Raw genomic sequence first — 24359 nt, 5'->3', positions numbered from 1 at the left:
CACCGTGGATAGAATATATGTTGATTGTCAGGCCTCGAGATAAGTGCATGAGCGGCAGCCATGTTACCCCTCGCATCTCTTAGCCTACAATCACGCAACTTCTCGTGAGATGATCATAGTAAAATATGTGAATATTACATAGTGAATCTAACATTCTTATATAATAAACATAATTTACATTAAAACGTTGCATCTTAAACATCAAGAGGAAGAATGAATCACAAATATTGTGGAATTAAAAATGTAGTCCTTAAAATCCATAAAATCTTGTGAGAGATATAGTAAAAAGTTCTCCTAAGTTGATGTACTTCATTTAATAATATTGTCCAAAACTCATGTTGGAAACAAAATTTGTGAAATTCCAAAAATGAGTGGACAATATTATTAAAAGAAGTACATCTACTTAGGAAAACTTTTAACTATATTTTCCACAAGATTTTATGGATTTTAAAGACTACATTTTCAATGTTATTGATCACTAGCTGATGTACCCATACTTCGCTACGGGATTCTCAGAAAAACTGACTTTGTGGTTTTCCTAACTGAAGTCAACATAGGTCATTACACAAACGTCAGTAGGAATGTAGCGATTAAAAGCAATGTTATCATACAAAATACTCGATCAAATGAAAAACTGCATATTTTATCACTTTTAACGAACTGTACTACAGTGCAGATCTAACACTCCAAAGTTCCTGAGCTGGAATGACCAGGCCGAAGACAGCCGTGAACACTCCTCTGCTATTATTCCATTAAAATGCACACTGCTTATTCCCATCAGCACCTCACAGTAGGGATTGAATAGCTCGAATGCTATGATGAACCAGTGTGTTATGTACCAGTAGTATCAGAAAATTTATGAACCAGAGGAATGACATGCTAAAGAAGAAAGTTACTCCCCAGCTACTTCCCACCAATATTCAGGCAGGCTGTTACACTCTGTATGACCGGGCAAGTTGGACGTGTGGCACGCAGCTGTGAGCTTGCATCCGGGAGATAGTGGATTCGAACCCCACCATTTGCAGCTCTGAAGACGGTATTAAGTGGTTTCCCATTTTCACACGAGGCAAATGCTGGGGCTGTACCTTAATTAAGGCTAAGGCCGCTTCCTTCCCTAGCACTTTCTTATCCCATAGTCGCCATAAGACCTATCTGGTTTGGTGCGATGTAAAGCAAATTTTAAAAAATACTCGGTACGCAGCAGTAATCCTATCTATTGGAGATGAGTGGCAACAGAAAACATAAAGAACATCACAACAAACAGTGGTCAATGTAATGTTATTGTTGATCAATTTTATGAGCTATCTATATTGTAGGCCTTCACATTTAGTTTTCTTTCGACTCTGAGATATTAGGATGTCTTATAAAAGTATTTATAGCGTGAACTGTAGTTCCTTATTCTCCGACTTTACATACCAATTTTAATTAAATTCTGTTTACCTGTTTTCTTGTGACGCTGCGCTGATTTTGACTTAGTAACAACAATCTAAATTCATGAATATCTCTGTGATCATAGCCAGTATGGTAACAATGTATAAGACATAAATGATTGGAAATTTAATACTATATAACTTTAGTTATGTAGTATTTATTGATACGACTACTAATAACATAAATATTTGAGAATTAAATTGTAGGCGTTATCTAAACTACCATTTCACTCAGCGTGAAAACAATTATTTATGGCCTAGATTATAGCGACTTATTCCCTGACTTTGCATACCGATTGTCATTAATATAGGACCACTAATAACATAAATATTTGAGAATTAAATGTGAGGCCTTCCCCTAAACTATTTAACTCAGTGCAAATAAAATTATTTGTGGCCTAGATTGTAGCAACTAATTCCCCGACTTTACAGTCGATTTTCATGAAATTCTCTTCAGCCATTTTCTCGTGATGCGTGTACATACCCCCCTCCTCCCACTACATACAGACAGACAAAAAAAATTACAGAAAATTAAAAAGTGCATTTCCTTGTTACTGTGGACACGACTGATACAGAAATACCATCCTTTTTAAATTCTGAGCTATGTACAGACAAAACTCTTATTGAGGGCGAGAGAGAGAGAGAGAGAGAGAGAGAGAGAGAGAGATTCCTCACTATTTGTGATTCAATCGTGATGTTTAAAATGCAACATTTTAACTTAAATTCTTTTTATGTAAGAATGTTAGATTCACTATGTAATATTGAGATATTTTATACATCATCCTGTTGTATAATCTACTGAGCTGAAGATGGCCAAAATAGGTGGAAACATGTCCCGATCACAATTTTACAATTTTAAATAGTAAATAAAATACAATTATTGTATTGACTAGGTTGACAACTAAACTTCTATTTTATTATATTATCAACAGATATCGCCCACCTCCATAGTGTAACGGTTAGCACTGTTAGCAGCCGTCCTCAGAGGTCTGGGTTCAATTCGCAGAACTACGAGAAATGCAAGTTTGACAGGAGGGCTGGGGTATGGATAAAAAGGTAGCCTACATGCAGTTCACTTCCACTGAAAGTGTGCCTGAAAAGAGCTGCACCAACTCAGGATGAGGACACAGATTTATTTTTGTCCGGCTCCTTGGCTGAATGGTCAGCATAGTACCTTTCGGTTCGGGAGATTCCGGGTTCAATTCCTGGCCAAGTTGGGGATTTCAATCTTTATTGGTTGATTCTCTTGGCTCGAGGCTGGGTGTTTATGTTGTCTTCAAAATCCCTGCAACTCATACACCACACACAACACTATCCTACACCACAACACACAATTTCCTATACATGACTAATGCTGCCCACCGTTGTCAGAGGGCTTGCTGCATCAGGCTAGCAATAGTCACCAATATTGCAATTATACAGTACCGTATATAATGATAATGGAAGAGTTACTTTCTTATAACATTCCTTCCATCGTTTCTTGAACACATTACATATGGTATATTTAAAATCTACCTAATAAACACAGGTGGACCTCCAGGATTCTTCTGTGTGTACCCTAACCCATAAACATAATACTGTACTGAGTTATGGTGAGTATTTAAATCTCACAATAAAGTACTGAAAAACTTAAGTTGGAATAAGAAATATCATATCTATACACAGTATATAAAATAAGAGTTTTGTCTGTACATTGCTCAGAATTTTAAAGAAAGATATTACTGTACTGGTAGTGTCCACATTAAGAAGGATATGCAATTTTTAATTTTCTGTCATGTCTGTCTGTATGTATATATTTGCATTAGGAGAAAATGGCTGAACAGAATTTGATGAAAATTGGTATGAAAGATAGGGAATAAGGCACTACACTCTACCCTACAAATAATTTTACTTGTGCTCAGTGAAATGGTAGTTTACGTGAAGGCCTAAAATTTAATCCTCACATATCTATGTTATTAGTGGTCCTATTGATAAATACTACATAATAAAAGTTATATAGAATACAATTCCTGATCATTGATGTCTTATATTTTTTACTGTATTAGCTGTGATAAATAAAGTTATTCATTAATTTAGACTTTTGCTGCTTAGTCCATATGAGCCACGAGTAAATGGGAGAAGAGAATTTAACGAAAATTGGTATGTGAAGTTGGGGAATATGGTACTACAGTCTAGGCCAGGGCCTCTCAGGGTGCATGCGTCCGTGCACTGCATGGTGCAAGGTGCAGGAGACGACTTCACTAGGTTGACCAGAGTGCAAACCCCCACTCCTCTTTCCCTACATCTCTCTCACCTGTTCGGCAGACAATTTATCTTCTCTAGCTCTTCTTTTCCTCTTTCTTTGCAATTATATCAGTAATACTTGGAACAAGGGATCGCCTGACAAAAATTCTGAGAGTGTTCTTTAAATTACAATCAGAAATACTCGCACGCAATCTAGTTTTCGTACAAGTCAAAGCAGGAAAAAAAAAAAGAAAACTTTGATGTATGCATGTGGAACGAAACTTTGAAATAAACTTAGCTGATTCTCGATGCAGCTTAGGAAAAACTTCCTTCGACAAATTTTCGTAGAATTCGAGCAAAAGCCTTTGTACTGAAAAATAGATCTTGGCTTTATCGTCACGACTGAGAAAAAATACAAAAGTTCCCAATTCGATTGAAATAGACTTTCGGAAGTGTTTGCTTCCTTCGAAAAAGGTTGCTCCATTATTATGTTGTTGTCTTGCACTTATCTATTTTACTGATAAACAAGCCATCTATCAGCAAATGCTTCATCGTTCTCAGCACACTACACCATCCAAGTCAAGCCAAGTTGAGCCAATGGTCAGTGCAGGGAGTGCTTGCGCCTCGGTCTGCATGCGTGAGATTTTGGGAGTTTGAGAGGCCCTGGTTTAGGCTATAAATCATTTTATTCACCCTAGATGAAATGATAGTGTAGGGGAAGGCCTAAAATATAATTTTCAGTTATCTATGTTATTAGTGGTTTTATCAATAAACAATACCATACACAACAAGTAAAGAATACAATTTATGACCATTTATGTCTTATACATTTTTACCGTACTGGCTATAATAACAGAGATATTAATTAATTTAGACTTTTGTTACTGAGTCCATAACAATGCCAAGCAATGCTAACATGGAAATATTGTTTGTGTTAACTGGTGATGTTGGTGGTTTCTGTTGTGATCATCTTAAGGTGAAAAAACTGCATGGTCATCATACTATATTAACAAAGAAAATCTTGAAGATGACTATCAAAATGAGAAAGATAAAATCGTGAAGGAACTATCGCTTGAAGAATAAAGAGAGATTCATGATAGGAGGGAGGAAGACCCACTTTACATTGGATACTCTAAAATAGAGTCAGAAGAAAACTGAATGTGAAGATGTACAATATCACAGGCTTATAAAAATGATCAATATCAAAAGCCTATAAGAATGATCAACAGCAACATTACACTGACTACTATCTGATGTAATGTGCTTTGTCTCTTCTGCTGCCACTCATCTCCAATAGATGGCATTACTGCTGTGTAGCGCATGAAGTACGGGAGTTACCTACCCAAGTAGAACAGCCTGCCTGATAAACAGAGTGAAGTAGCATGTCATTCCTCTGGTTCATGCATGATCTGATAACTACTGACCCCCGTGGGTGGGAGCGGTAAAATAACATGCATGGTATCGCCTGCCTGTTGTAAGAGGTGACTAAAAGGAGCCCCAGGAACTCTGAACTTGGGAGTGTGGGTTGGCGACCACCGAGCCGTTAGCTAAGTCGTGGCATTGCTTCCACTTACTTGTGCCAGGCTCCGCACTTTCATCTATCCTATCCAATCTCCCTTGGTCAACTTTTGTTCTTTTCTGACTCCGATGCTACTGGAGTATTTATCTTCATTTTCCAAAGTGTTGGATTCCTTCTATTTTTTCTCTCTGATTAGTGTTATATAGAGGGTGGTCGCCTAGTTGTACGTCCTCTTTAAACAATAATCACCATCACCACTAATAACTACTGGTACGTATTACACTGGTACATCCCATATTCATATTTTCACTTTTGCTGCGAATCAGATTTATTTTCTCCATTCACCTCAACCACCAACATGGCCGACCTGATTCAATTTTTCACAACCTTCCAAATATTTCTGAAAATAATAATTCTATCTGATCAGCAAGTATAACAACAATTATAGAAGATCTTCTGCATAACTTTTTATGCCTCGTACATGTTTACCTTATGAGCTAAAATATCAGAGATAATTGCAAATTTATGACTTTATTGACAAGTCCATCAACAAATTTATTATTTTAACCATTATGGTTTGATTTGGTCCATATTGACTTAAATCTAATACACCACTGAAAATCACTGGTAAACATCTATGTCCGCCTTGTCAATACAATAAAACATCATTTAATCTACAGTATATTAAAAAAATGTTGTACACTTCAAAAACCTCACTTGTTCTCTTCATCAGTAACCAAACAATCTGCGGACTTGATACCTAATCTCCTCGCAATACATTCTAAACAAGTCTTCATAAAAATAATAATATGGTTAGCTGAGGTGTTCTGCCTTTTTACTGTCTTGATTATTCAAACAGTAACCCATCAACGACGGGTATGACAGCTAGTATTTAAAAATTGAACTAATGATTTAATCTCACATAAATATCAAACTTGTATTTCCAAATCTGAAGAGTGTTTTAAATTACAACAGAGAATAACATTATTTATGTATAAACAAAAGTTACAAATTTTCCTAGACTCACAAAATCATCAATTTGTTGCTCAACAAGATGTAAATATTAAGACGTTGGTTGTGTTCACTTATTGCCATATTACTATTTGCAAGATTATTTGCTATGATAACCAAAACAAAAAATAATTGGTTTAAAGAAGTTCAGAATGATATAGAAGAGCTGAATATTACAATGAAGCAAATTGAAAATAGAGAAGAAAAAGGATTCTCAAGGACAAACAAATACAATTGTTATTAAAAACTGTACAACACAAACAATATGTCATATCTGATGAAGAAAGGTCAGCCAGGTCAGCCAGGTCAGCCAGAATGAAGAGGTTTTGGGAAAGGAAGAAGATGATGCACGCTAAATCTTCAGTTAATTCTTTGTTAACATAAATGTATTTGGGTTTGATTTAAGTGCTCCAATGTGGGCGTAAACTATGTAAATAAATAATAAATAATATAAGAAATGTCATCTACTTGAAACATTTAAAATTACATCACTCTAAATAAGTTATAATTAAAATATAAGACTTGTCAACTAAATAAAATATTTAAAATTACATAAAACCGAAACAATTCACATAAAATAAGCACCTTTCTTAAAATTCTAATAATATAATAAAAAACAGCATGTGTGTACAATTCAAAATGTTTATTTCAGCTCTTTCCATTTGAAACTTACTCGGAAGAGCTAATCTCTTTCTGGTGTATTAGATTCAAGTCCATCAATGGTGAACACTGTAAACGGAGATAGCCTCTAATATTCTGTCGTTAGGTAATCAACTAGCTAATAATGATGGCGATCATTATGGTTGTTTAAATAAACTGCAAATCCATTCAGTCATTAGCCACTATTGATAAGGAAGATAATGAAGTTGATTACCGCAATGAGAAACAAAACGCAATCACTCAAAGAATGAGATAAAATGGAATCAGAATGGAGATGGTTGCTCTAATATCACCGAGATCAAAGAAAACAAAATGTGATGGTATACAAACTCCTAAGTCCATAAAACTTATCAACTATAAACTTAGATTGACTCATTATGGTTAGCTGAGGTGTTCTGCCTTTTTACTGTCTCGATTATTCAAACAGTAACCCATCAACGACGGGTATGACAGCTAGTATTTTAATAAAATTGAACTAATGATTTAATCTCACATAAATATCAAACTTGTATTTCCTTAAATCTGAAGAGTGTTTTAAATTACAATAGAGAATAACATTATTTATGTATAAACAAAAGTTACAAATTTTCCTAGACTCACAAAACCATAAATTTGTTGCTCAACAAGATGTAAATATTAAGACGTTGGTTGTGTTTACTTATTGCCATATTACTATTCGTAATATTATTTGCTATGATAATCAAAAAGTACAGTAAAATGTTTGTAAAAGAAGGGTATAGAAGGGTATGGGGAGTATGTAGCCCTCTTTTTTACTGTAGATATAGGCCTCACTGTAACCTATTTATCTTACAGTTAAATTGTGGCCTATGCTTTTTAAAGCGTAAGGTTATACACAAGTCCATAATGTCCTAATTCATGCCTAATCAGTGATGTTTTGTCATTGTCCAGGTCTACTGGCTTGGACCTATCCTTGGAGGTATCGCAGCTTCTTTGATCTACAAGCATGCGTTCACTGCTCCATCCATTGATGCACAGAATGAATACACTCCAGTTCAGCTGAAGCGACTTGATAGCCGGAAGGAGGAAGATGGAACAGCTTGATACTGAAGTTAGTTCTAAGAAACCAGAGACTCTATGAACCAGAGAACCAAGACAGCATATCATGCCACAGCAGGTGTAAAGTGTATATATAGGCCTATGCCTTGTGCTACCAAGCTTCCAGATCCATGCTGCCGAAATATCTTCCCATTTCCTACCATACAAAACACATGTTAGGTGGTAACTGCCTTTCATGGTCACTATTAACTGACTTTCAGATGTATGCCATGAGTGATAAACCTGAACTTTGGTGAACAATATGTTCAACAGTACTGTTTACACAGTACTGTATACCTTAGGACAATCAGTGGCTTTTAAACTTCCATTCCACAGGGTCAAGAGAGAGAAAAATATGTTTTTATATTTATCTTATGTACATTTGATGGTCTTTAAAAAGAAGGTTTATAATTTGACAACTGCAGATTTAACTAGAACACAGACAGTGTGCGATGTGAGTGATAAAAATTACAATACAACTTTTTCTGAAGAGTGAGAGATTGCATTTATTTGTTATCCATATTTGTTAACCATACATTGATTAAAACATGTTGTAGGTCAACTGAATATATGTAAAAACAGTTGTCATTATGACAAAGACTATCTGCTAGCTATTATGACAGCTGAAATTCTCTTGGATATGGAGAATAGTGACAACAGTCCTAAGAAATAAAATTCTAAAAAGGGTGTATTCCGGGCTCTGAATATTTATCAAAAATAGTAGGCCTACATCAATATTTCAAAAAATACCCTCACTCTTTCATGTAAGGTGGTATACCAGTCATATCAAAACAAACTCATTCTACAACAAGTGTTTGAGAATATTATTTCTAGAGGATGAAGGACATCTGTGCTTCAGTTTACAAAACAGTTATTTTCTGCAAAAATTCCAACTAGGCCTATGCAAATTATCTTCTAAAAGTAATCTAAACATTTTGAGCATAACCATTTTCATAAATATGCTTGATTTATAATATAAAATTCATTATCATCATCATCACCATCATTTAATTATCAGACTTTTTTCCCAAAGAGTGTGTCTAAAAATTTTATACTCAAAATACATATTTGTGTAAAAGCTTATGTTTAACAACTGTTTTAATACAAGTGCATGATGAATGCATTTGTGTAAATAGTCATAAAAATGTGTTCAGTGTAGAATGATTTATTTAAAATGAACAATGTGTGTCGTAATACCCAACAAAAATGGCCAAATATCTAGATTTTAATAGATAAAATTGTACATTTATGTTCTAGGCCAATAAATCACTGTTACTGTAGAACACTATTACTAATTGATAAAGACTTTAATTCCTACCTTTTCCCAGAAGAAATTATTTCTGTACACATTTTATTGTTCAATGGTATTATACTTCAGTAGAGGAGGTGGTTGGCTTGTTAAAGCTATGGAAGACATGATTTTCTAACAATACTTGCAGTATAGATATCAATGCCTATCTTGATGGCATAAATTCTTCCTCTGAAATCAAATTTATTGTTGTAGATAATTATGTTAACACAGTACAAGACTTCAAGTAAATTGATTCATTTAATCAACTTTTACAATTATTAGATTCATTTCATGCTCAGCAACATAAGCAGAGAGGATTCTACTTACTAACAGTCAATGAATTATAAACGACTGAAAGAAAATAATTTATTTAATTAAAAATATGGAAGAAGAAGAAGAAGGAGAAGAAGAAGAAGGAGGGGAGGTGCAAGCCAATGATGAGATATGTCATGTCAGCTCCATTCAAAAATAGCTCTTATATGCTTTGTATACAATTTTCTTTTTGCTATCGGTTTTATCTTGCACTGACTCAGACAGGTCTTTTGTTGATTAAAGGATACAACAGGGCTAAAACTGGGAAACAAGGACTGTGGCCTTAATTAAGGCACAGCCCCAGCATTTGTCTAATATGAAAACGGGACACCATGAAAAACTATCTTCAAGGCTATTTACAGTGAGGTTTGCTGCCCAAGTGGCAGAATCCCTATCAATTGTTTATTTAGTTTTAAGTTATTTCATAGAACTTGGAAATGTTCCCTTGATAAATTATTCCATTCCCTGATTCCTCTTCCAATTAACAAATATTTGTCCCAATTTGTCCCCTTGAATTCACCTTTATCTATATATATAAAATAACTTGTCCTGACTGACTGACTGATTCATCATCGCCGAGCCAAAACTACTGGACATAAAGAGATGAAATTTTGGGGATATATTCATATTAATATGTAGGTGCTCGCTAAGGAAGGATTTTTGGATATTCCGTCGCTAACGGGGTGAAAAGGGGGTGAATTTTTAAAATGAGGATATCTATATCTCAAAAACTTAAAAGTTTACAGACGTGAAAATTGATATTTGGAATCTCCTTTAGAAATAAAGAAACACTTACTTTTTTGTTTTTGGAAAATCCCATTAAGAAGTGTGAAAAACGGGGGAAATTCGGTTGAACACCTTTTATGAGGAGACTTATATCTCAAAAATTGAAGATGTTACAGACATGAAAATTGAAATTTGGAATCTCCTCTGAAAATAAAGAAACACGTATTTTTGTGTTTTTGGATAATCCGATGAATAGGGGGTGAACAGGAGTGAAAACTGGGTGAATTTTTAAAAAGACTATATCTGCAAATTATCCCAGACACGTAACATAGTACAGATTTGAAAACAGGTATTTGGAATTTCAAGTAAAAGTAAAGAAACATAAAACATTTTTTTTCGGAAAATCCACTTAAGGGGAACTGAAAAAAGGGGGTGAATTTTTAAAATTAAAGTATCTACAGTATAAATTTAAAACAATGCGTTGCAGACGTGAAAATTAGTATTTGGAATCTCCTTTAAAAATAAAAACACGTACTCCTTGGTTTTCGAGAAAAACCCTTAGCGGGGGGGGGGGTGAAAGAATTGAAAAATTAGTTGAATTGTTCGTATGAGAATATATATAAACCAAAAAATCTAAAGATGTTACAAACATGAAACTTGGTATTTGGAATCTCCTTTAAAAAAAAGAATAACGCATTTGGCGGAGGAATCAACTTGGTGCTGGGGGAGTTATGAAAACGGAGATGAATTCCTTTTACGAGGATACATATATCTCATAAGCTGAAGATGTTACAGTCGTATTAATTGGTATTTGGAAGCTCTTTTAAAGAAACGATTACTGTTTGTTTTTGGAAAATTCACTTGAGTGGGGAGTGTGAAAGGAAGTAAAAAAAAAAATTGAATTATTTTTCTGGAGAAAATTATATCTCAGAACTGAGGGTTACAGACGCGGAAATTGGTATTTGGAATCTCATTTAAAAATAAAGGAACACGCATTTTTTTGAGTGGGGGGAAACCATCGTGAGGATATTTATACCTCAAGAACTGAAGACGTAACAGACATGAAAATTTGTATTTGGAATTTTCTTTCAACGTAAAGAAACACGTAATCTTTTGTCTTTGGAAAATCCACTTAGGGGGGGGGGGTGAATTAATTGAAAAATTAGTTCAATACTTTGTATGAGGATACTTATATCTCAAAACCTAAAGATGTTACAGAAGTGAAAATTAGTATTTGGAATCATCTTTAAAAATAAAGAAACACGCATTTGGGGGGGGGGGGGGTGTAATTAACTTGGGGGCGGGGGCGGTGAAAGAGGAGTATAAATCTTTTTTAGAGGATACATGTATCTCAAAAGTGAAGATGTTATAGTCGTGATAATTGGCATTTGGAAGCTACTTTATCAATAAAGAAACAAGTATTTTTGGTTTTCGGAAAATTCACTTAAGGTGGAGGGTGAAAGGAAGTGAAAAAATTTAATTCCTTTTACAGAAATTTAGATCTCAAAAAGTGAAAGTTACACACGTAAAAATGTGTATTTGGAACCTCCTTTATAAGTAAAGAAATGCGCATTTTTTGGAGGAGGGGCCAGGATGAAAAAGAAGTTGAATTCTTAATTTGATGATACTTACATCTCAAAAACTGACGAAGTTAGAGGCATGAACATTTGTATTTTGAATCTTCTTTCAAAATAAAGAAACGCGTATTCTTTTGTCTTCGGAAAATCTACTTAAGGTGGGGGGGGGGGGGCAGAATGAATTAAAATTTGTTGAATTCGTCGTATGAGGATACTTATAACTCAAAACCTAAAGGTGTTAAAGTCGTCAAAATTGGTATTTGGAAGCTTCTTAAAAATAAAGAAACACGCAATTGTGGGGAGGCGGGAATCAACTTAACGGGTAGGAATTGGGGGGGGGGGGGAAAGAGGAATTACTTTTATGAGGATACTTATATCTCAAAAACTGTGGATGTTACAGATGCGAATATTATTATTTGGAATCTCCCATAAAAATAAAGAAACACGCATTTGTTTTTTTCGGAAAATCGACGTAAGGGGTGTGGGGTTGAAAATGAGTTGGAATATGTTTATGAGGATACTCTATCTTAAAAACTGAAGATGTTACAGACGTGAAAGTTGGTGTTTTGAATTTCCATTCAAAAATAAACACGTATTTTTTTGTTTTCGTAAAGTCCACTTAAGGCGGGAAAGGGGTGGAAAGAAGTTTAGAAGAAGTTGGATTATTCTTATGAGTATACATTTATCTCAAAAAGTGAAGGGGTTACAAACGTACAGGCATGAAAACTGGTATTTAGAACCTCCTTTAAAAACAATGAAACACATATTTTTTTTTGTTTTCGGAAAATTCAGTTAAGGGGCTGAAAAGAATTGGAAAAGCGGGTGAATTTTTAAAATCTGTACCGGTATACTTGCATTATATATCAAAAACTTAACATGTTAGATACAAGAAACTCGGTATTTGGAAATTCCTTTAAAAATACAGGAACATATACCTTTTTGTTTTCCGAGAACGCACTTAACGGGGAGTGAAAAGAAGTGAGAAATAGTTGAATTATACTTATATCTTAAAAACTGAAGATGTTACAGACGTGAAAATTGGTATTTGGAATCTCCTTTTAAAATAAAGAAACACGTATTTTTGTTTTCGGAAAATACACTTAGATTGGGGTGGGGGTGGGGGAAGGACTGAACAAGGGGTTGAATTCTTTTTATGGGGATACTTATGTATATCTCAAAAACTGAAGATGTTACAGATGTGGGAACAGGTAATTGGAATCTCCTTTAAAAATAAAAAAAACATGTACTTATTTTTTCAACTTGAGAGAAGACTGTTCCTCACATGTACAGTTCTATGTCGCATGGTCGTCTTAGAACCAAAAGGTAATACCACAAACATCGTTTACAAAGAATTTCTGGGGTAAATGAAACTCAATTTTTGGGTGAGTTTTTATACTTTAGGAATTTTCAGATAATGTCTTAGTACAATGCCGAGGAGCGATTATTTTGATCAAATTACGAAATCCACGCGAGTGAAGCCGCGGGTAATTGCTAGTCTTCATATAATGATCTTTCCTACCTTTAAAAGCTCCACTTCAGCTTATTCATCTACTAATGTCATTCCATGCCATTTCTCCACAGACAGCTCATCCCGCTTACTTGAGTAGCTCGTCTCCTCATTCCCAAGTCTTCCAAATCCAAAGTTTACAACATTTTTGTAACCTTAACCTTTTGTTGGAAATCACCCAGAACAAAACATGCTGCTTTCCTTTGGACCTTTCCCAGTTCTCGTATCAAGTAATCCTGATGTGGGTCCCATGCACTGGAACCATACTTTAATTGGGGTCTTACCAGAAACTTATACGCCCTCTCTTTTACATCCTTACTACAACCCCTTAATACTCATAACTACATGAAGAGATCTGTAACCTTTATTTACAACATCATTAATATGATTACCCCTCATATTAATACCTGAGTACTTACAGTGATCCCCATGAGGTACTTTCACTGTATCAGCACAGTAATTCAAAACCGAGAGGAAGACCACGGTCGCTTCCTTCCTGCTCCTAGCCCTTTCCTCTCCAATTGTCGCCACAAGACCTATCTGTGACAGTGCAACGTAAAGCAACTTAAAATATAAAATAAACAATTAAAAAAACTGAGAGGATTTTTCCTCTTGGTGAAATTTATAATCTGACTTTTCATCCTATTTACCATCATATCATTGTCGGCTGATCATCTTGCAACATAACTGCAGTCTTTCTTGCAGTTGCTCACAATCCTCTGTAACTTATTAATTACTCTACACCATATAACATCATCTGCAAAGAAACTTATCTGTGATTCCAGTTCTTTACTCATATTATTTATGTACATAAGAAGAAATAAAAGTCCAATAATACTGCCCTGCAGGACCATCCTCTTTATTACAGGACCAGATAATGCTTCATCTACTCTAATTCTCTTCTATTTTCTAGAAATTTAGCCACTCTTCCAACCACTATTTCTCTCCTCATTTGTTCCTCAGATTTCGTACCTTGGGTGTTAGCAATAAATTTTTGAAGATATTCATTAAGAAAAAAGACAACAATGTAATAAAGCATAAACTTTTACTAAAATATATATATTTCATACTTGAAACACATGTCTAGGCAATAAATAAATCTAGTACTAGACAAGTAACAGAGTTTATAAATACAATAAAACATCAAATAAACTATAAAAGTAATATTTTGTCGAAATACTCTTAGCAGCTGCTTCACTTCAGTCCATAACCATTAAAATATTAACGGCAATCACAGCCAAGGACTAGTAAGTTTCCTTTTAACTCATACGTCATCTTATATTACAAACATACTAAAGTGGTTTCGCACCACTAGAACTTTCATCAAACAAAAGTTGTTTTACGACCATTTATACAACGGAGTTTATCTCTGGATATGCGATCAAAGAAGAGAAGACCAGCTGCTCTTTCAATGCTCTCGGGAGGAACCTGAAAACATACAAGACTACTTAAATCATGTTTATGAGATGTCAAAAGAATTATCAAGTTCACACTTGTGATGAAATACAGAGAATTCCTGCCAGTGATGATTAAAAAGCTACAAAAGTAAATCACAATCTTCCTTAAAGAGGAATACATCACAAAAATTAACTTCCATTCATATTAAGGCATATGAAGAAATGCAAACTAGTGTTTTTATTTTTGTTGTACATTACTTCCTTCAATAGTAATTGCTTGGGAAAGATTTATGTGTGATGTCACTCAACTCGCCATGTCTGGCCTCACAGAGTATCAAGCATTAGTCTCTCAAGCAGAGGCACATGGTGCACATGTTGTACCAGTAACTGAAATGTGCTAGAGCTAAAGAGTGGTGTATTTTTATAAAGATCATTTTTAAAAACAATAAAATGACCTCTAGTAGTGCATGCAGGTGAAGTAATTCAACAAGGAAAAAGGGTAATTAGGAAAATGAAATATTTTTTCACATCTTCCCTCGTCAAAGTGATTCATGGTTCAAAGTATGGTTAGAGTATTGCAAAAGGAAAACAATTTAATCCCGGACATGGAACAACATTAAGTCAGTGAATCACACTGTTTACATTTAAACGTAATGGCAAAGGAAAAACCACATGGACTTAAGTTAAAATTATAACGGCTTTGCACCATAAAATTTAATAAAGTGCCGAGTACCAGTATCGATATTTCTATTTCAAACTTTTAAGGTTGTAGTTTTGCAGAGACCAAGAAAGTGGTTGCACAGTTTGGCTCATGTAGCTATCAGCTTACATTTGGGAGATAGTGGGTTAAAACTAAAACGCCACTGTTGGCAGCCCTAAAGTTCTTTGTCCGTAGTTTCCCATTTTCACACCAGGCTAATGCAGGGGCTGTACCTTAATTATGGCATGGTCGTTTCCTTCCCACTGCTAGCCCTTTCCTATCCCTTCGTCACCACAAGACCTATCTGTGTCGGTGTGACGTACAGCAAATTGTAAAAATGTTTTTCAGATACATGATACAGTACTTCATTGTGCTCAAAAAGTGAAGAATTGCGATCAGTCACGCAGTCGCAGATGTTTGATGTGAATTAGGCTGTGACTGTTCTGACTCTCCACCCGTAGGAATGGATGATAATAGGAAATGCTTTCTGATGGAAGAAAAAAATTAATTACACTTTGTACTATCCACGGTTTGGTAGACATAATAATGAATAATAATGATTTGTGTTTATTTGTAGAGACTGAAATGAAGTCTCAAGATACATCTTTATTTTCTTTCTTGTTTAGTCTGCAAGTGCAAGGGCAAAACCTCAGGGAATGTGTAAAAGAATACTCTCAATAATTTTATTTTTATTTTTACAAGTTGCTTTACATCGCACCGACACCGATAGGTCTTGTGGCACCGATGGGATAGGAAAGGGCTAGGAGTGGGAAGGAAACAGTTGTGGCCTTAATTAAGGTACAGCTCCAGCATTTGCCTGGTGTGAAGATGGGAAACCACGGAAAACCATCTTCAGAGGTGCCGACAGTGGGGTTCGAACCCACTATCTCCCGGATGCAAGCTCACAGTTGTGCAATCCTAACCGCACGGCCAACTCGCTCGGTAATATGTACTGTTAATCCGTGAAAGTGCTGTAAAGGTTTTTGTGTAAACTCACTGTTGGGACTATGTAAAATAGTTATTAGGGGTGGCATCTCTAAAAACCATAAGAGTAGTTAGTGGGACGCAAAAACCAATAATATTATTAGTTATTACGAGTGAGAGGTGTTTTTTTTTTTTTTTTTTTAGTGTCTGTACAATGCACCAAATCTTGAGCACCACACCACTACAAAAATATTCAACATTATAACAGCATGACATAAAACACTAATGAGGGACCCTGAAAAGTGGTGAATAAATTCAGGAAAAGTGGTATAAAAATCTTAGTCAAAGTGGGTTAGAAATTAAATTTTTTGTTGTAACAGTAAATAAAAAAGTGTTGTTTATGTTAAATCAATGTTAGAAGAAAACCTTATGCAAGTAATACCATATAACCTCAAATACATACAAATAACTAACACTGAGAATGAAAATACACATATAACTGCATTTCTAGAGTTTCTGGAGAAGCATTGGTCCTCAAGTCCTTCAGGATATTCCCAAAAAAGGAAATTGCAATTTCACTCTCCACAGTGCCTTCACACAATGGTCAATAAATGCTCTGTGGTCTCCCTTCATGCTCAACAATATGTCAAGTACATTAACATCTTCACCTTTCTGAACACTGCCTTTCACAAGTTACTCAGCCTGCTGATGTTCCAGGTTCATAAGCCTCACATACAATTATATTGGAGCAAAGATAAATGTACCAAGACCCCAAATCTTCAAGAGATAATGTGTAGTGTGAAGTGTGTCTACAAATACCCTAACGTTTTGAGACTTACTACATAAAATCTTCGTTCTAACATCCTTGTTGTCCTGACCGGGTGGCTAACTCGTGTTGCGGACGATTTAAATCTGATTTCTAAGCGAGCGCCAGGAACCATTAAACCTGAAGCGATTGGGTTAATTTATTGTTAGTGCCACGTACAACCTTTCATTTTTGAATATATATTTACAACTTTTGGCATCTTCAAATTAAACTGCAAAACAAAACAAAACTACTTTCTCGGACAAATACTCATTATTCTATCATGGGCACAAACAATAACAAAAGCATTTCTTTTAAAAAACAATTTAAAGAAATTGTTATCGTAATGTAGATTGATATTGTAACGTGATGGGGATGATAAATAAACAAACGATTGGTAGCATTTCAACTGAATGACTAAGATGACTTAGTAGCTACTAATTAGCAGTGCACTTACACAGACACACTAATTCACAGATTGCACTATCTCTACTCGCACCAAAACAGTTTTTTTTTTTTTTTTTTTTTACAATTTGCCTTACATTGCACCGACATAGAGAGGCTTAGGTCTTATGGCGAGACGATGGGATAGGAAAGGCCTAGCTAGGAGTTAGAAGGAAGCAATATAACCCCAACATTTGCCTGGTGTGAAAAAGGGAAACCACAAAAAACCATCTGCAGGGCTGCGGACAGTGGGGCTCGAACCCACTATCTCCCGGATGCAAGCTCACAGCTGTGCGTCTCGCCCAGTCACCAACATAGTCACACCAGTGGTTCACTCTATCACAAGTTAACACAATCACTCTAGTTCCAGTTATGTACTACACAGTTTCCAATTATGCACGTCATGTACTGTCTGTCATACAAGCCAATGGCACTCATTCCTGTCGAACACTCCACCAGTCTTTACAAACTCCTTGCTGACCGACTCGAGGCCTCCTGACTCCAATGAAGACAGATTCAGCTCCAAGACAGAACAGAACTGAACACAACAGAAACACACCTCACAATCGGAACAGTTTGCCAAATCAACTGTAAGTTACTCTATACTGCACTCACTCAAATGAACTCCACAGCGCGCGCGCACACACACACACACACACACACACACACACACACACACACTCACTCACTCTCTCTCTCTCTCTCTCTCTCTCTCTCTCTCTCTCTCACTCTTTCAGACGGTATGATGTTTATGGCAGTACTCACAGAGTGCTCAGTACTCCATGGCAGCATACACACAGTACTACACGGCAGTACTAACAGAGTACTCAGTACTCCATGGCAGTACTCGCACAGTACTCAGTACTCCACAGTACTCAGTACTAAGCCGCCCACCCTCCCAGCATAATGAGCAGAACTTCAAACTGAGCTACTCATTCGTTTGCCTGTCCAGCTTATATACACACCTAGCAGCTCATGAACAATCCAGAAACCGGATACACCTGGAACACTCTCGGCTCCCAATCCTGTAGAGGTTTGTATTTGTGGTCAGAGGCTTCCAGAGAGATGACAGAGAGACATCAGAGTGGGGCTGGCCTTACACTCCTCGCTTCATTCCGACTGGTTGGCTGCGCAGGCAAACTCAATACCTACGTAATTACGTCGACTGCTCAGGTGGGACCAAGCTAGCTGACCCCTGTCGATACCCAGGCAAGGCCCAGAAAATAAAATGGCAGACATACAATCATAATGACCCCTCCTTACAGCTGCTCATTCTAAGCTGCTCCACGATACAACACCAGATGGTCCATATGGACAATCATCTCCCAGGATATGTGCGTCCTTGTTGCCCACTGACACAACCTCCATAACTGGTTCACATGTCCCAAGATTGGTCCTGCTGAGTACCAACTAGTCCCGCAATGTTGAATTCGGTATTCATACCAGAATGCAGTTTCATGCCAGGACATGTGTCCTGGCCATGTAGAGTCCCTGTTCGGTGACCGATGGACCAGGTTCCACAAGCAAGCTGACTGTTTGTAGAGGTCCCTCCAGCTGTGTTGTCACCATCACCTCATTGCAGGTGGGTACCATCACTCACCGCAGTTTCAACACGTGATCCCACAGGGGCTTTAACATCTTGACAATTGGTGCCACAGTGCCTTTTTACTGCCTCCATATTTACAGCCCAGTGCCCCCAAGGTTATGCTCCCTTCCAAGCATCAACTTCTGATGGATCCCGGTGTTGTAGAGCCCATCGATGAAGGTACAGACTACCTTGCGCTGGATGTGATCCTGGGCTAGCCTGTTCAGAGTCATGGGGTCTAGTTGCTCAATTTGGCAGCGTTCCATTGGCACGCTGGGTCCTCTTTTGTAGCTAGACATGGTAGGCAGCTGTCAACTGGTAGTTACCATTGCATCTTACAATCTCTTTATAGGCGGTATCTGACCAGAAGCTGCGTAGTACCTCCACTACATGTCCATGTAGCCCAACGATTAGGTGTAATAGCACTATCCGATGTCCATCCATTGTGCTCAAAGATGGTCTCGAACAGGATCTGGAAAATCTCTAGGAAGTGGTCCTCTTGTAACATGGGGTTTCACTTTCAAAACAGTAGAGCCATCATCACTGCTGGTGGGCTTTATTCGAGTCTCTATGGCCATCGCCCTTTCATGCAGGGCACTCATTTCCTCCCTCAGGTCTCAAACTCCGAATTCCATGACCTGGGGTATTGCTTCAGACAGCTTCTTGTCCAGTTTGTTAAAGTCCTGCACAGCATCACCGATTTTGTTTCATAAGAGTGCATTTCCTTTTCTAAATTTACCTGTCCACTCTCCAGATCACTTAGTTCTGATTTCAGCTCGCACTTAAATGTTTCCTGGCTTGATTTTAGTTCATTATTTAGGTGAAACTGGTTTTTAAGACCACTTCTAAGTTGGACCTGGTTGTATTTAAATACAAGCTTGTTTTGACTAGATTTAAGTCCATCAGTCTGGCTCCATGGCTAAGTGGTTAGCATGCTGGGCTTTGGTCACAGGAGTCCTGGGTTCGATTCCCAGCAGGGTCAGGTATTTTAACAATCACTGGTTAATTTTGTTGGCACGGGGGCTGGGTGAATGCGTCGTCTTCATCATCATTTCATCCTCATCAGGTTGCCTACGGGTGTAAAATCAAAAAGACCTGCACCTGGCGAGCCGAACATGTCCTTGGACACTCCTGCCACTAAAAGCCTTATGCCATTCATTTTTCATCAATGAACTTACTGAAAAGAGCATGGAAATTTTCAGCATCCATTTTGCTACTCATTAGAAATTTCTAAAACTACAATACAAGCTACCAGTTTAATCTCGCTTCTGACACCGGGTGAAATGTGACAGGGGTGATATATGAACACACAACTGGTAGTGTTTAATTATACGACTAAGATTTAGTAGCTACTAATTACTAGTACACTTACACAGACACGCTAATTCACAGGTCGCGCTCTCTCTACTCACGCCAACATAGTCACACCAGTGGTTTACTCTTTCGCAAGTTAACACAATCACACTAGTTATAGTTATGCAATACACAGTTTCCAATTATGCACGTTGGGCACCATCTGTCACATATGTCGCAGACATTCATTCCTGTCGAACACTCCAACAGTCTTCCGTAGATTCCACGCTGATTGATTCGAGGCACTCCCGACTTCACTGAAGACAGACTCAGCTTCATGACAGAACAACTGAACACAACAGAAACAAACCTACAACTGGAACAGTCCACTAAATCAATTGTAAGTTACTCCGTACTGCACTCACTCAACTGAATTTCGCAGCAATAATGCACACACTTTCAGACTGTACAGTATTTATGGCAGTACTCAGTACTCCACGGTAGTACGTACATAGTATGAGTCCCCAACACACTGAACAGAACTTCAAATTGAGCCACTCACTGGTTGCCTGTTCGACTTATACAGACAACTAGCAGCTTGCGAACAATCCAGAAGCTGGATATATCCATAACACTCTTGGCTCCTAATCCTCTAGAGGTTTCTAGTAGTGGCCAGAGGCTTCCAGGGAGATGTCGGAGAGGGACTGGCCTTGCACTCCTTTCTTCGTCCCGAATGGTTGCCTGCATGGGCTAGCTTGCCCCTCCCTAGGCCCTGGGTAGGTCTAGCAAATAAAATGGTGGACATACCATAATAATAATAATTATGAATAGAGTTTTACAGCAATCGTTCTATCAAGGGTTGAACATGAAGCGATAACACTGATTTTTGTTCCTTCAAAATTTCAAGATAGCATCACCATATGGCACTCCAAGAAGTAAAACATGAAACACAACAAAATTATTTATAAAGTGAACTTTTATGCAAGAAATTTCATATGAAGAGTTTTACAAGGGGGAATTTTGCAGGAAAAGTTCTTATACTTTGTTGAATTTATTACAATGTGCAATGCTATAAAATACAAAAGTATGTGACAAAAGGAAATAAGAAAGATTAAAACAAGCACTAATGAAAATAATGAAGGGTAAGATACGCACTTGTCCTAGAATATGTAACACTGTATTACATCTAGGGAAAAAAAAAAAAAGAGATAGGGGGTTATAACATACAGAATGGATATACAGTAATCACTAGTAGGTTTAAATATAATATTTAATGTAGTAATGCCCAGATAAATAGTTATAACAAAGATAATGTAATGCATGTATCAAACAAATGGATTGCAATAAATGAATGCTCTCTCCCCAGTTTCAGGCAATCCGGAACTATGGGATGGGAGCACTCCACGACAGAGAGCGTTAGGTAGTCGGCGTGCAGTGTACGGCACTCCACGTTGAGCGGTTAATAAAAAAGGTCACAAAATTACATTCACAAAATTTCGGGTTCCCTACTAACAGACTTCGACTACGCTACAGACAGCCTGAGATCCAAATAATACTTGGGATTTGCATGACCAAAGAGCTAATAATAGTGTACATTTCAAAATATACATCTTACATTTTTTATCCCATAATCCAATAAAAATGTTGCAGATGAATATAGTATTACAATACATTTTTTAGGAATTGTAAAATAATAAGTGATATTCAGTCTGAGACAAGGTGATGCACTAGCCTCTTGTTTATTCAATCTAGTACTGGAATGGATCATTTGACTTGCAGACAAACCTTGCTGTCTGGGTGTAGTTTCGAATGGTCATCATAAATGAACAACCTATGCAGACAACATTGTTGTGATAAGCCCAAGATAAGAAAAAGCTGATAGAGATGACAATAGCTATCATGCAACAGGCTGTAATGATATTCCTGCATTATGAATATCATTTCTCCACTAACACAAGCTATCTCTATCACCAGCAGAGGATCAAGTCAAATGTATAAGAAGAAAGCCTGATCCAGGATGATAAGTATGATGAAATATCAGAAGTAACTATTGCTGAGGTTGAGACTACATTCATACATACATACATACATACATTATCATTATAGACTGTTATGCCTTTCAGCGTTCAGTCTGCAAGCCTCTGAGAATTTACTAAACGTCGCCACAATCCTCGATTTGCAACTAGTGTTGTGGCCTCATTTAGTTCTATACCTCTTATCTTTAAATCGTTAGAAACCGAGTCTAACCATCATCGTCTTTGTCTCCCTCTACTTCTCTTACCCTCCATAACAGTGTCCGTTATTCTCCTAGGTAACCTATCCTCCTCCATTCCCCTCACATGACCCCACCAAGGAAGCCGGTTTATGCGTACAGCTTCATCCATCGAGTTCATTCCTAAATTAGCCTTTATCTCCTCATTCCGAGTACCCTCCTGCCATTGTTCCCACCTGTTTGTACCAGCAATCATTCTCGCTACTTTCATGTCTGTTACTTCTAACTTATGAATAAGATATCCTGAGTCCACCCAGCTTTCGCTCCCGTAAAGCAAAGTTGATCTGAAAACAGACCGATGTAAAGATAGTTTCGCCTGGGAGCTGACTTCCTTCTTACAGAATACTGCTGATCGCAACTGCGACCTCACTGCATTAGCTTTACTACACCTTGATTCAATCTCACTTACTATATTACCATCCTGGGAGAACACACAACCTAAATACTTGAAATTATCGACCTGTTCTAGCTTTGTATCACCAATCTGACATTCAATTCTGTTGAATTTCTTACCTACTGACATCAATTTAGTCTTCGAGAGGCTAATTTTCATACCATACTCATTGCACCTATTTTCAAGTTCCAAGATATTAGACTCCAGGCTTTCGATACAATCTGCCATTAAGACCAAGTCGTCAGCACAGGCCAGACTGCTTACTACATTTCCACCTAACTGAATCCCTCCCAGACATTTTATACCTTTCAGCAGATGATCCATGTAAACTACGAATCCCTGTAAGTACCCTGAACTCATTCTACCATCAATTCTCACTGAAGCCCAATTGTCAACATAAATGCCTTTCATTGATTTTAATAATCTACCTTTAATTCCATAGTCCCCCAGTATGGCGAACATCTTGTCCCTCGGTACCCTGTCATATGCTTTCTCTAGATCTACGAAACATAAACACAACTGCCTATTCCTCTCGTAGCATTTTTCAATTACCTGGCGCATACTGAAAATCTGATCCTGACAGCCTCTCTGTGGTCTGAAACCACACTGGTTTTCATCCAACTTCCTCTCAACGACTGATCGCACCCTCCCTTCCAAGATGCCAGTGAATACTTTGCCTGGTATACTAATCAATGAGATGCCTCGATAGTTGTTGCAATCCTTCCTGTTCCCTTGCTTATAGATAGGTGCAATTACTGCTTTTGTCCAATCTGAAGGTACCTTACCAACACTCCACGCTAAGTTTACTACTCTATGAAGCCATTTCATCCCTGCCTTCCCACTATACTTCACCATTTCAGGTCTAATTTCATCTATTCCTGCTGCCTTATGACAATGGAGTTTATTTACTATCCTTTCCACTTCCTCAAGCATAATTTCACCAACATCCTTTTCCTCCTCCCCATGAGCTTGGCTGTTTGCAACACCACCATGATGATTTCCTTTTACATTGAGAAGATGTTCAAAATATTCCCTCCACCTCTCCAGTGATTCCCTGGGATCTTTTATGAGTTCACCTGAATTACTCAAAACACTGTTCATTTCTTTTTTCCCTCCCTTCCTAAGATTCTTTATTACTGTCCAGAAAGGTTTCCCTGCTGCTTGACCTAGCCTTTCCAGGTTATTACCAAAATCTTCCCATGACTTCTTTTTGGATTCAACAACTATTTGTTT

General features: G+C 37.1%; 2 protein-coding genes across 2 annotated transcripts in view; one reads left to right on the top strand and one right to left on the bottom strand.

The window, feature by feature from the left end:
- Positions 1-9182, top strand: part of LOC136880248 (aquaporin AQPAe.a) — a 119998-nt gene extending 110816 nt beyond the window's left edge. The window contains exon 6 of the mRNA XM_067153287.2: positions 7753-9182. Within this exon, the coding sequence (XP_067009388.1) occupies positions 7753-7905 (153 nt within the window). The 3' untranslated portion in view covers positions 7906-9182. The remainder of the gene's footprint in view (positions 1-7752) is intronic.
- Positions 9183-14340: 5158 nt separating this feature from the next.
- LOC136880215 (endonuclease G, mitochondrial) overlaps positions 14341-24359 on the bottom strand; it is a 40430-nt gene continuing 30411 nt past the window's right edge. Inside the window, exon 5 of the mRNA XM_067153285.2 lies at positions 14341-14740. Coding sequence (XP_067009386.2) covers positions 14636-14740 — 105 coding nt within the window. The 3' untranslated portion in view covers positions 14341-14635. The remainder of the gene's footprint in view (positions 14741-24359) is intronic.

The sequence above is a fragment of the Anabrus simplex genome, chromosome 1 (assembly GCF_040414725.1).
Source record: "Anabrus simplex isolate iqAnaSimp1 chromosome 1, ASM4041472v1, whole genome shotgun sequence".
Classification (NCBI taxonomy): Eukaryota; Metazoa; Arthropoda; class Insecta; order Orthoptera; family Tettigoniidae; genus Anabrus; species Anabrus simplex.
This window is presented reverse-complemented; position numbering and strand designations above follow the sequence as displayed.